This window comes from Pongo abelii, chromosome 12 (assembly GCF_028885655.2).
Source record: "Pongo abelii isolate AG06213 chromosome 12, NHGRI_mPonAbe1-v2.0_pri, whole genome shotgun sequence".
NCBI classification, from domain to species: Eukaryota; Metazoa; Chordata; class Mammalia; order Primates; family Hominidae; genus Pongo; species Pongo abelii.
In genome coordinates, this window is record NC_071997.2 from 104,155,315 (window position 1) to 104,169,079 (window position 13,765).

The 13,765-nt window shown below is 47.9% G+C and overlaps 1 protein-coding gene across 3 annotated transcripts in view; it reads right to left on the reverse strand.

The window, feature by feature from the left end:
• The window catches only part of PLB1 (phospholipase B1), a 118,637-nt gene that overhangs the window by 15,343 nt on the left and 89,529 nt on the right, over nt 1-13,765 (reverse strand). For all 3 annotated transcript variants that reach the window (XM_054547687.2, XM_054547686.2, XM_054547688.2), the window contains 7 exons: nt 10,202-10,262; nt 9,592-9,650; nt 7,642-7,709; nt 7,318-7,361; nt 6,988-7,087; nt 2,857-2,908; nt 1,462-1,542 (listed from right to left, as the gene is read on the reverse strand). In XM_054547687.2, the coding sequence (XP_054403662.1) occupies nt 1,462-1,542; nt 2,857-2,908; nt 6,988-7,087; nt 7,318-7,361; nt 7,642-7,709; nt 9,592-9,650; nt 10,202-10,262 (465 nt within the window). The remainder of the gene's footprint in view (nt 1-1,461; nt 1,543-2,856; nt 2,909-6,987; nt 7,088-7,317; nt 7,362-7,641; nt 7,710-9,591; nt 9,651-10,201; nt 10,263-13,765) is intronic.

Sequence of the window (13,765 nt, forward strand, 5' to 3'; positions counted from 1 at the left end):
TTTGCTTTATAGCAGAGGGAGATGGGCCTATATTTTTAGATGTGGCTCTGGGCTCCTTAGAAGGTGTCACAGGCTGATACCAGTGGGGGTGTGGGTGGTGACTTGAAGCTCTTATACTCATGGAAGAAAGCATGTCTGCAGGAAGTGGGAGTTGAGGCACCCACGAAGCAGCACCACTCAGGCAGGAGGGGAGAGGTCAGGCAGCCCATTAGTTTTTCTGGAGACAAAGAGCTGAGGCCAGGTGAGATACCGTGCACTCAATTCCAGCACACTGATGGGCACAGAACAAGTGCTGTTCGCTGAGTTCCCGCCCACAGCTACCAGAAGGGGTACTGGGGAGTTGGGAAGAAGGGGAAAGGAACCAGAAGATAGACAATCCACGCCGAAGAGTTAAAATAGAGGAGGGGGGACCTTGTGTCTCACAGAGTTTCTGCCTTTCCCCCTTTCCTTCTTTTTAAAACAGTCTGAGTTAATCCTAGTGGTGGCATCCCAGCCCTTTCAAGTAAACTACGCTCTCAGGAGTATAAACCCGACTGTTCCCATGAAGAACACACATTCTGGGACTAGTAGAGGGCATTTCCCTACGCCAGCATCCACAGTGTCCACGCAGCTCTGGGGTCCAGGTATCCCCGGAGTCTAGGACACAGCAATACTTAAATCCCTATGAGGTAGGGTCACTTCTGCCTCTAGAGTGTGGGCGGTCAGGGAGAGAACTGAGGGGAAGAGGTTTGGAAAACCAACTCCTGTGTGTGGGAGGATACTTCTCATCAAGCCTCTGGTAGTTGGCCTCTGTGAGCCACAAGGAGTGATAAATGCCTTTTCCCCCCCCTCCACCATCTTTGACTGTCAAACATTCGACCACAACCTCTGAGGCTGGGCAGCTGCCTTTTCCCGGCCAAATAAAATACAGAATGTCCCCAACTTAGAACAAGATGTATTCCAAAATAAAAACTTTTGGAAGTTACAACTTCCAGAAGTTTGTGAGTCTGGACATATTTCCCCATGGAAACATCAGGAACAGGTTTGGGCTCCCAGGGCCACCGCTGAGGTTTGGTTAACTCGTGATGGCCCATCCAACCCCATCTAGAACATTGTTTTGCCCTTCCTCAAAATGAAACAGGGCAGGGATGGGGTGAGGGTGGCTAGTCTGCTATCTGGTACCAGAGGTCATATTTGTGTGGATAAGAGAGGCCTCGCCTCAGCAGTGCCTACAGTGGGTCCACCTAGACCTTACTTCTGGAATTGGGGAACCAATGTACCTGCTCTTCCAGGGGCCACTCAGGCAGTAGAAAAGGCTGGGCCTCGCCCGGCATGTGTAAACCAGGGAGGGCCTGGGGCAGCAGGCAAATGTGGCTCCCATGAGCGAGGAGCTTGGGGCAGGCCAGGGATGGATGGGCAAGGATGTTGCCAGAGGTCAGCAACTTCCTTCTCAGGTCCCCATGGGGTTGGTCGGGGGCCTACCGGATTCTCACAGTAATGACACAAGTCGTTGCCCCCAATGAAGAGTGTGACCAGCTTCCAGTCTTTTTCCAGGTTGATGTCCTGAGGGGACAGAAGATCCTGCGTTGAGGCCTTGGTGAGAGGCACATGAAAATGTTGCTACTGGGCCAGCCCGACCGCCCTCCAAGTGACTTTTGTCTTCTTTATATTGTAACAGAGAAAAGCAGCAAAGTGGGCCAGGCACGGTGGCTCATACCTGTAATCCCAGCACTTCGGGAGGCTGAGGCAGGTGGATCACCTGAGGTCAGGAGTTCGAGACCAGCCTGGCCAACATGGTGAAACCCTGTCTCCACTAAAAATACAAAAATTAGCTGGGCCTGGTGGCAGATGCCTGTAATCCCAGCTACTTGGGAGGCTGAGGCAGGAGAATCACTTGAACCCGGGAGGCGGATGCTGCAGTGAGCTGAGATTGCGCCACTGCACTCCAGCCTGGGTGACAGAGCGAGACTCCGTCTAAAAAAAAAAAAAAAAAAAGAAAAGCAACAAACTGGGGCTCCCCAGCCCTCAGTTGGTGCTGGGATAAGGTGCTCCACAGACAGGATTTTTTTTTTTCGGCGGTGGGGGGTGGAGAGGGGCGGGGTTCTGCTTACACAAGGGAGGGCTATTTTCCCCTTGAAATCTTAAGAAAGTTGTGTACCTGGAGAAGTAGAATGTGGATGTGTCCCACATATCCTTGGCCCATTAAATGCCGAGGGGATTACCACATCCCCCCAAATGAAGGCCTTCCAGGGAGCTGCGGGCAAAGGATGCAGCTAGAAGCAAAGGCCCTGAGTTGCCCCTGGGATGAGTTCTTAGAGTCGGGGAAAGGAGACTGGAGGAAGAGCCCAGTGTGGACTGAGAAGCGGGGCTGGGGCTGGGAGGCCCTCTAAGCAGTTGGCTTTCCACTTGGCCATAATAGGAATCCCACCGGGAGCTGAATTCCTAGGCATAAACACTGAACAGCAAAAAAAAAAAAGTGCTAGTGAGAGGTTTCAGAGGGCAGGGTGAGGGGAAGGAGGCAGAACTGGATTGGAATGAGAAGCCTATTTTTAGAACCTTGCATTTACATAATAGGGCTCTGGGAAGCCACCTCTTGGTTAAAGCAGGAAGCTGTCAGAGGCCAAGGCCACCACCTCAGCCAACTCACTGTTCCACCTTGCCCTCCCGCAGCCGGCCCTGGGGTGAGGGGTGCCAGAGCCTGCGTCTAGGAGTGTGGCCAGAGCAGGCGCCTCCTTGGTAAGGTCTGCTTCTGCGGGGATCTTTTGGCCAGCCCAGAGCAGGAAGTGCTGTGGTGAGAGGGACCCTTATGGGGCTGTCCCCTCCCCAGCCAGCAGGAGATGGGCACCTTTCAGGGGTGGCCTGGGGGCCTGTACTCACGGGGCTGTTTTTCATTCGCTCTACCAGGTCCCGGGCCTGGGCTGGCATGTCCCTAGGTAGGGGGTGGAGAGAGGGCCGTTAGTGCTGGCTCAGGGTCAAGGACTCAAGACATGGGATTCTGGCCTAGGAAGAGAGGTGTTTCAAGAAGAATGATGTTACCTGTACAAAGCTCATTCCATTCTCAAGAAATCTCAGCTTAGTGACAATCACAGGGCTGCCATGGACCCTGGAGCCACATTGATCTAGCCCCTGCCACCCAATAGTCTCATCGGCCACTCGGGTTGGGATCCTGTCAATCCTCCCCTCAGGGAATTCCCCTTATATTTCCTCAAGCTCTTTCTTTGTCAGCCAAATCTGTTCATTTCTTCTTCAGTTGCCTGTTTTAAAAATAACCTTTTGTATATTTGAGAAAAGTCACAGCTCTCAATTATCCCTCAGTTTTCTCCTTTCCAGGCTTAATGACTCCTCTAACCTTTACTTCTAAGCCTTGCTCTCTGCTCCTGTAATCCTTTTGTTTTTCTTTTCTGTGGTTACTTAGATTTCCGCACCATTCCCCATCTCCTCACTTTTTTTTTTCCTCCCTCTCCAATAAACCAGGATGGACAGGATTAGTTCTCCCTTCATCCCCTGATGTCTGCCATAAATAAAACAATGCCATTTGGTGTTCTGGATGAGCGATATGAATGCCAATGGAACACTACTCAGCCATAAAAAGGGATGAACTATTGGTATACCCAATAACATGGATGCATCGCAAAATCATTTTGCTAAATAAGTCAGATAAAAAGTACATACTCTTTGATCCCATTTATATAAAATTTTTTAAAATGCAAACTAATCTATTGTGATGGAAAGAAGGTTAGTGGTTGCCTGGGGTGTGAGGTAGGGACAGGAAGGAGCAGGAGGGAGAGAGAGATTACCAAGGGGCCTGAGAAAACTCCTGTGGGTGATGGACAGGTTTTTCATCTTGATTGTGGTGATGATTTCACAGGTACAAAAATTGTATCCTTTTCGAGACAGGGTCTTGCTCTGTTGCCCAGGCTGGAGTGTAGTGGTGTGATCATGGCTCACTGCAGCCTCAACGCCCCTGAGCTCAAGTGATCCTCCCATCTCAGCCTTCCGAGTAGCTGGGACTACAGGTACATGCCACCATGCCCGGCTAATTTTTTGTATTTTTGGTAGAGACAGGGTTTCACCATGTTGCTCAGGCTGGTCTCCAACTCCTGGGCAATCCGCCTACCTTGGCCTCCCAAAGTGCTGGGATTAGACGCGTGAGCCACCACACCCAGCCAGATTGTATCCTTTTAACATGTGATGTTTATTGCATGTCATTTATACCTCAATAAAGCTGTGTTTAAAGAAATGTCTATGAGAAGTTAGGTCAGCAAAGGGGATATAGGCAATGAAAGCGTCCATGGAAGAAGCCATAAAAGCAGCAACCAGTGCGAGCTGGCCACTGAAAATCTTTGGGTGTCCACGGTAAGCTAGGTATGTGGCCAAACACACATGGTACCATCCCTACCCTTGTTTCTCATTAAGGAGAATTTACAGATCTAGGATTGTATTCCATACATTATTGCTATTGATGAGTATACCAGAAAGCTATAAAGAAAGACTTTTCTGGTCAAAGGTGACCACAGAAGTGCCTTTAACCTTTTAACAGGTTCAAGATGTGAGTAAGAGAATCCATGGGCAATAAGCCCTCGTGGGTAGGAGGGGAAGTTACAAATGCCGCTTCTTCCCCTCTTCCTAGCCATCTTCTTCCCATCCTTCAGGCCCAGACCAAGTCCTGCTTTCCCTTGAGCCTCCTCTCTGGGCTCACTGATCCACACATCTTGCATTTCCTTTTTTACCCCAGGGACCAGTGGTTCTACTTTCAGCTCTGCTACCGACTTGCTGTGTGAGCTTGTACAAATTGCTGAATCTTGCTAGAATTGACTTTTTCCATCTTTTAAAGGAAGAGGTTGGACTGGATGATTTCAGGGGTCCCTTCTGGGTCTGCATCTGTCTTTAAACAGTGCAGTTCATACTGTGTGCTCTCCTGTTCTCTTAATTGCACTCCATGATGAAGCACCGCATTGTTGCCATACCCAGCATTGTCTTTTTCGGGAAGTAATTTCCCATTTGTTTAGCCTCCTTACCTAGAGTGCAAGCTCTTCGTGGGCAGGGAGTTCATCTTTTGATTCCTTTGTGTCTTTATTTTTAATTATTATTATTTTTGGAGATGGAGATTCATTCTTGTCATCCAGGCTGGAGTGCAATGGCACGATCTTGGCTCACTGCAGCCTCCACTTCCTGGGTTTAAGTGATTCTCCTGCCTTAGCCTCCCGAGTAGCTGGGATTACAGGCATGTACCATCATACCCAACTAATTTTTGATTTTAGTGGAGACGGGGTTTCACCATGTTGGCCGAGCTGGTCTTGAACTCCTGACCTCAGGTGATCCACCCACCTTGGCCCTCAATGTGCTGGGATTACAGGTGTGAGCCACCATGCCTGGCCCTTTGTATCTTTTAGTAACCACCTTAGGGTTCAGTCTTTTGCAGGTGTTGAATGAATTCTTATTGATTGATGGAAGGAAAGTTAGACGAAAAAAACTTTGAAACTGAAGATCCATTATTAAATGGCAAACTTTTGGTACACTTGTACTGTACTGCTTTTTTGGTGGGTATTATGTGTGGTACTACATTCTTTTCATGGAATGTATCTCATTTAATTCTTATGACAGCCCTGATGAGTACTATTATTATCCCTATTTATTGCTGAAGAAACTAAGACTCAGAGATGCTAGGCAACTTGCCCAAGGTCACACAGCTAGCAAGTCTTGGAGCTGGAATGTAGACACGAATGATCTGACCCCACACCCTATGATATTAGGTGTTCTGCTATGGTGTGTATGTTTCTCTTTAGGTGAACTCATCTGTATCTATGCTAATAACAGAATAGAGATAAAGGAAAGTTATAGAGCAATTATCCAACCTTCCTTTCTTAAGTCAATGGATTACTTTCCTTTCCCCTAACATTGGACATCAGAGATACCCACAAGGAGCCACATGTTCTCAACTACTTCCCTGGCCACTGACTTCATCTGGCAGAGGGGCTGAGCAGTGGTAAAATAGAAAAGGCAATAAGAGAAGTGAAGTGAGAAAGGAAGAAGGGGCTTGATTGTCAACAGAGTGAGAAATCAACCCCTGGAAAATGAAGCCTGTACTGTACAAGAACAATAAAATGATGATAATAACAATGATGATAGCAATCATAATAACAGTAATTAGATGTTGCTATAATGACCTCATGAAGCCCAATTTTTGCGGAAAAATAAGTTCTTCCTGCTCGTGACGTTGAGGAACTGACATCGCTTCCTGTGGCTTAGAGACTCAGAGCATGGGGCCCACGTTACCACTTCTGAAAGGAACATTCCCTGTAAACAGAGTGAGTCAAGCCAGTGTCGTTTCCCTGGTGATCGGAGCATAGTGATCCTTCTACAAAGCATACACCCAGCACGCTCCATGCAGAAAATCAATGAGCCTGGTCAGGCATTTCAGCTTTAATTATCTGAGTTGTTGTCAACAACAGAAATCCCAGTGAAAACAAACAGCCACCATGCTGTTTTGGGGGCCCTGACATCTAACTCCCTAGTGTCAGAATATAGCTTTTTCAGAGCCAAAGACTGAAGTGAGGTGGGGAGAGAGAAAGGGCAGCTATCCCCCGGGTCATGCACTCAGTTCTCAGGTGCTGAGAGCCACCCTGCACGTTTGACCTGCTGGGCAGGAGGTGGAGCTGGAGCCAGCAGGGACAGCACCCAGCTCCAGGGCAGATGTGCGCCTCCTGCTGCCCTGGAGAGGCGGTAATAGCACAGTGGTCAGAGCAAAGGCTCCTGATTCAGGCACGTCTGATCCTGCCTCCTCTGATAACTTGCTGGATAATCTTGGTGGTTCTGGAAAGCGTATAAGCCTCAGTGCCCCTGTCCGAGGGTGTGAGGATCTCAGGAGATAATTCACATAGAAAGTCCTGCACAGCTGCTATTGCCCCTGGGACCAGGCTTCTGGACACCACCCTCCTTTCCTCCGGTTTCCCACCCTGATGTCTCAGCCTTGCCTTCCATTCGCCCTCCTGTACGGCATCTACTCACCTAGCTCTGGCCCCTTCCGCTGCCACATTTAGTCCTGCTGTCCCCTTCCAGGTGCTGGTAGAGAAGCCAAGGAGGTAAGGGTTGAACTTCTTCAGAATGTCTAGAGGAGGAGGAGGAGGAGAGCACAGGTGAGAGCCTGCAGGACCCTCACAGTAACTGAGATGAGCATGCACGGTGGGGACATGGGTGGGACACAGGAGTTCTGGGGCTTTTCAGGGCTGGCTGACTTCCCTTCTTGCAGATAACCTCCTCTTCCCCTCCTCCAGCAGGAAGGCCCTGGCCCCAGGGAGGATGGCCACAGTGATGGTGCCTCTCCCGGCTGCTACTTACTGGGCAGCGTGGTGTGAGTCTCCAAGTTCCCATCCCCTCCGATGCTGGGGAGGAGAAAGCATATTTGTTAAAATCACACCAACGTGCTGCTCCCTGTGTCAACATATGCATAAGTCAGAACCAGAACCGGGTTCTGGGCCCCTGGGCCGCTGGGGCATCTCTCCCATCACCCTCAGGGGTAACGCAAGCATCATCGAGTCTCCTGTCTCAGCGCTGGGCCCTGGGGACCCAACTGCATCCCTGAAGGGGTGACAGGGGAAACACACTACTCACACCTCTCTGAGAGAGCATCATCAATAGAGCACGCATCAAGAACATCCTCACCTCCAAGAGAGTCCCCTCCAAGATGTGGGTAGGTCACTGGAGTTGTTTGGTCGAGCTCCCACTGCTGTCTGTAAAAAGCAAAAAGCAAGTTCAGGGCTGGGCTGGGGTATAGGCTGAGGGCATTGGAAGAGACAGCCTCCTCTGGCCCTGGGGTAGCAGCTAGGACCTGGATTTGCCTTTTCTAAAAATAGTACCGGCTTTTCTCCAGGCCACCTTAAACTTGGAGTGGTCTCGATACATTCTTCTCCCTAGTTCTTTACCTACAACCAGTAACCAAGCCCTGTTGGTTCCTCCTTTCCACCCTCCCTAGTACCCGCCCCTTTCTTTTTGTCCCCTTTGCCGTGTTCCTAATTGAGACCCTCACTTCCTTGCCACTGGCAATACTCTGACCTCCTGCCTGAGCGAACTGACTCCAGTTTCTGTTACTCCTGCACATGCCTCTTTCTTCATGTTCCCCAACCCCAGCCCTGACCCTTCAATAAGTCTCCCTTACCTTCAAGATTAAAGCCAAATCGCATCAATCTTCTGAGGTCACCATAATCTGGTTTCTACTTTCCTTCCTCTTGTTTGCTGCCTCCTTCCCAGTCCACACAAATCTTCAGGGCTAAGCTAATTACCTGCCATTATTTTGGAAGCCTGAGGGCCTTGAGCTGGTCTACCCCATTACCACCCACTCCCGTCCCCTCCTGGAATGCTGAACTCCCTCCTTTCCAGCAGCTTACATTTCCAAATTCGTTCTCTAAGACCCTCATCAGTTCCTATCTCCTCTATAAAGCCTTCTCTAAATGCCCTGTCTTAAAAAAATTAAATAAATAAATAAATAAATAAAACCCTTGAAATGTACAAAAGTAACAGATGTGAAATGATACAAATATTTAAACAAATGAATAATCTACCCCTACCTTAAGAATCCTGCCCCTTGCCACAGATTCCACACTGCCTCCTCACCCACATGAAAATACCACCAGCGCTCATTAGTGGTGAACAGACTAGTATGTGCCTTTCCACATCTTTTTCCATGTTCATGCAAAAATGGAAACACATTCACACACATGTGGGGCTGGTGTTTGTTTCTACCGAAATAAATACCCTATTTTAAAAGTTCTACGTGGAGGGGAACAACGCACACGGGGGCCTATCAGACAGTGGAGGGTGGGAGGAGGGAGAGGATGAGGAAACATAACTCATGGGTACCAGGCTTAATACCTGGATGATTAAATAATCTGTGCAACAAACCCCGTGCCACAAGTTTACCTGTGTAACAAACCTGCACATGCACCCCGAACTTAGAAGTTAGAAAATAAAAATAAAACATCCAAGTCCTATATGTCATCTATGTGATTATGCATTTCTTTCTGTGTACGTTTCTTGTTTTTCTAGCCAGACAGGTTGCTGGGGGGCTATGACTGTGTTTCATACCTCATTTCCCTTAGAATTGCTAATAGAATGTTGGTGTACACAACAATGGCTAAGTAATTGGCGAACACAATTCACTTAGCAAGACTGTGCTATGTGTGAGGAACTGGGCTCCCTCTGCTCCAAAGCACATGTCCTTAAATGGACTAGGGAGCACGGTGCAGTGTGTGTGTAAGATCTGCCACTCTGATTCTGGGTAGATGGAGATGAGTCCCCAGATGAAGTCAGGCAGACTTGAATGAGTGCCATCACATACCAACAAAACGCCTGTGAACAGTGGGGAAGGCGGGGATTGCTTCTCCCTGGGGAATTGAGGGGAGGCCTCATGGACAAGGGGGCTTTGAGCAGAACTGGGAAGGTGGCGAGACAGGGCATTCTACATCTCCTGGCTGTGTTTCAGTGCCTGACATGGGTAGGCCCTCAGTAACATGGGCTCAGCACTGAAAGCAGAGCCAATGCTGGGGAAGAAGGGATTCTGCACGGGGCCTGGCTGGACTCTGAGCTGCCCATCCTGGTTCACGGCTCACTACTTACAGTCAGAGAGTCACCCAGGGCGGCCACCACTTTGATGTCTGCTGGTCGGAGCTGGTGGACTAGGCAAGACAAGCAGAGAGGTGGTTGTGGGGGCTGGGAGTGTCTACCTCTCAAAGTACACATTTTACCAGAAGTCTATAACTCTGTCCCAGTGCTCCCCATTGTACTTATTTTCAGCTTAAGGCTTTAGCAGTTTTGCCCCTTCCATTCATTCAGACCAGCCAAGGCACTGAAGGGAATGGGTTTCATGGCTATCGTCCACCCTCAGAAGAGCCTGATTGACATTGGGGTGGTCCAGGAAAGTTCCAGCTGCAGGGTCATGTAGCACAGGCAGGTAGAATCCCAATCCCTGACTCTACCTGCCTCACTGGGCAGGGAGGCCTAAGGGACTGCCACTGGGACTATAAGGAGACAAGAAGTAGCATTCAGTGGAGAGCTCTGTGCACCTCCACATGGAAGCCCAGCTGTGGCAGCAGGCAGGATCTAGGTCTGCACTGCATGGGAATTAGCAAGTCCTGCTTAAAGCTCCAGGGTATGTTTGCAGGGTCTCCCCCCAACCTGATATTCGGCAAGGCCCTTAATTCAAGGGGATGATGATGTTTTCACTCACCAGAGGTTGGAACGCTATTGGAAGCCTTCCACTCCGTACACAGGAAGTCACTGCCCCAGTTCTAAATCAACAGGAGAAAAGATTCAGTGCCCAACACTCATTGTGCAGGGAGATAAGCTTCAGACCAAGAAGAACCAGCTAAGGGATTTTTGATGGAGGCTAGAAATGACTCACCATACAGGACCATGTGAGGGAAAGAACTGTGAGTTATAGGTGGGCTAGGAGGGAAATTAGAGGGGGAGAAATGGGTGTGTCTAGCTACCCCTATGCACAACCCATAGTGCATGTCTCCACATGTGCACCCACACACAACCTTTCTTATCCCAACATATCTATGCTTTGAATGGAGCCAGTGGCTGCCCCAAAGCAGGGAAGAAAACCATGAAGTCCTATACAAGTGGGTCTCCCAAAGGAACACAGCATTTGGATGCCTACCATGAGATTACAGGTGTGTGTGTTTTATAAAATTAAGCTAATTGACACTAATTATAATGCTAGAACCTAGACAATAATTTAAATATTTTTAGAATAATAACAGAAAATATTTTAAAATTGTAAAGCTCCTGATTTCTGCCTGTCTTTTCTGGATACCTGTATGTCTTTTTGCATATTTAACTTAACAGCCTTATTCCTTATATGTTTTTAAATTAATGTAAGCAACCCTGGATGCTTTTAGTCAATTTTCTTTGTCTCTAATACAGAGCATATTTTCCAGGTGCTGGGGGAAGGAGTGGGATGGGAAGCAGAGGGCACAGAAATGATTAGTACCAGAAATCTGGGGGATAATTGAGTATCTTCCCAAAGTCTCAAATATATGCATGCTGAGCACGGAGTAGGGCTTGACCAGCAGGTTGACTGATTGTCCAGGAGTCTGACTGCCAGATGCTATGAAAGCTTATCTCATCTGTTCAGTCAGATGATGAAGACAAGACTTGTTGAAATATTCCTATCATGAGGGTGCAAAAATGGAACTTCTTTTAAATCTTATTTGCTTAATCCAATGGAATTTAGCTTTTTTCCAAGGGATTGCTCAATTCATCATACTGATGGATTTCTTCTGTTTAAAGGTTTAATGAAATCAAGAACATGCTTATGTGCAGATGACAAACAGAGAAAATGCAACATAAAAAGTTATTCAGCCATCAGCACATGAGATATATCTCAGATAGTTGGTGAACCAGAGATAAGCATATTCCATGTAGATTAACAGACCCTGGTTGGAATTGAAACGTGCTCATCCGTCACAAGGGAAGAACCATGCACCACATCCAAAATCAGTGCATCCAAATCCCCTGAAGATCTTAAGCTGCAGATTCTGATTCAGCCGGTTTGGGGTGGTGCCCAGGACTCTGCATTTCTAAAAAACTCCCAGGTAAAGCCTCTTTGTGACTACTTTATTAGTTTTGCTTTTATTATTTTTAATCGACATGTAAGTGTACATATTTATGAGGCATAGTGTGATATTTTGATACATCTCTACAATGTGCAATGATCAAATCAGGGTAATTAGCATATCCCTCACTTCAAATATTTATCATTTCTTTGTATTGGGAACATTCAAAATCAGCTGTTCTAGCTATTTGAAAATATATGGTAAACTGTTAACTATACTCACCCTACTGTGCTATAGAACACTAGAAATTCTCCTTCCTATCTAGCTGTAATTTTCTGTTAATCAATCTCTGCTATCCCTACTCCCCAACCACCATCCACCCTTCCCAGCCTCTAATAACCACTATTTATACTCTACTTCTGTGAAGTCAACTTCTTAAGCTTCTGCATATGGTGAGAACATGTAGTATTTGTCTTTCTGTGCCTGACTTATTTCACTTAACGTAATGTCCTCTAGGCTCATCCACGTTACCTCAGATGACAGAATTTTGTTTCTGTGGTTACTTTGAGTAGAAAGCTGTTAAAACAAACACACGCCCTTCTAGCTCTGGGATTTTTAGCTCTTCCAGCAGCAAAAGCAAAGATGCATGAGACTGAAGAACCAAGAGGGCAGATCCAGACCGATTCGGCTCACCATTGTCTACCCAGCACTTAGTGCAGTGCCCACTCTACGTAGGCATCCAATAGGTAAGTGTTGAATAGATGAAGAAATGCCTGATTCACAAGATGCAGCTGACGTTTCAATTCTCAGGGAATTTGGTCACTGGTTCAATGAGGACAAGCCTCCACGGGGCTAACATGAGCCTGAGAAAATTCAGAGAGTCTGGACACAGCATAACCCGCAGCCAGCAATCTGGTATTGCTTGCACCCCAGAGCTTAGCATCCAATAGTTCTTAATAATTTCATATGGGTTAGTTTCTTCAGCTGGCTTATAAAATGTCTTTCCCCAATCACTCCTGCTGATGGCCAACCCCTTCTACACATAGCAGTCAGGGAGATCTTTGAAAGACGTGAACCAGATCATGTCACTCTCTCCTGAGACCGCCAATGGCTTCCCATATTTCTCCACTTGAAATCCAATGTTTTTACTCAGTAATTCAGGCTTTGTGTGATCTGGCTCCTTGGCACTCCTGATCTCATTTCCCCCACTCTCCACCTCATTCTCATGCCCCCAGCCACTCTGACCTTCTTTCTCTTCCCCAAATACACCCAACACAGCCCCACTTCTGAGCCTGTGTGGTCCATGGTCCTTCTGCCTGGGACTGTGTTCCTGGCTCCCTGTATAGCAAGTATCTCTTCATTATGCATGTCTCAGTTCAAATCTCACCTCAGGAAGGCTTGGCCTGCATGGTGCACCTGAATTTGCCTCCCTTGCCCCAGCCCCATCACCCTCCTCAGAGCTGTCATCACTATCTGAAATGACCATGCCTAGCCATGTATGTAAGACATCTTTCTCAGTAGATTGTAAGCTACGTGAGGGCCGGGATCCATCTGTCTGGTTAACACTTCTATCTTCCTGGAATAGTGTCTGGCACATAGTATGTGCTCAATAATTGTGAAATTCTACTGGGCTCTCACTTCCCTTGGTCCGGACCATGTTCGATACTTCTCTGCATGCCTTCTAGCCCCTAACATGAGACTGGATATAATATAGGTGTGAAACTGAAACTGCTGGTCGAACTCCATCCTGGTGACCAACAGACCTGATCCGGACCAGGCCTGACTGCCAGTCATGGTGTAGTCCGGGGTCCTCCAGGCCGTCTTTGCAGTGGCCGTCCTACGCTCACAGACATGGTTAATCCAATGGAATTAACCATGGGCTCTGAATCCTCAGCACTAGAATGATTGACTTGAACCAAACAAGGCCTAGGGGCCCACAGGAACATGAACATGAACATGCCTCCACTTCCTTTTGGGCCCCATCCCCGGAATTGTAGTTCCCTCCCACTCAGCCTCCACCTTCCAAGAAGTCAACGCCACATCACACCCGCTGCCTCTCCCTCTTGAGAGGCTGAGCTGCCTAAGCAAGTAATCATGTCTGTGAGCCCAGGATTGCCAAGGTCAAAGAAAATCGATCCACAGGCACTTCCTCTGCTTGGGGGCTGACATCAGGTAAGCAACTTGAGAACATGTTAGGGCAATCCTGGGGCTTCGTGGTCCGGGAGCCTTTT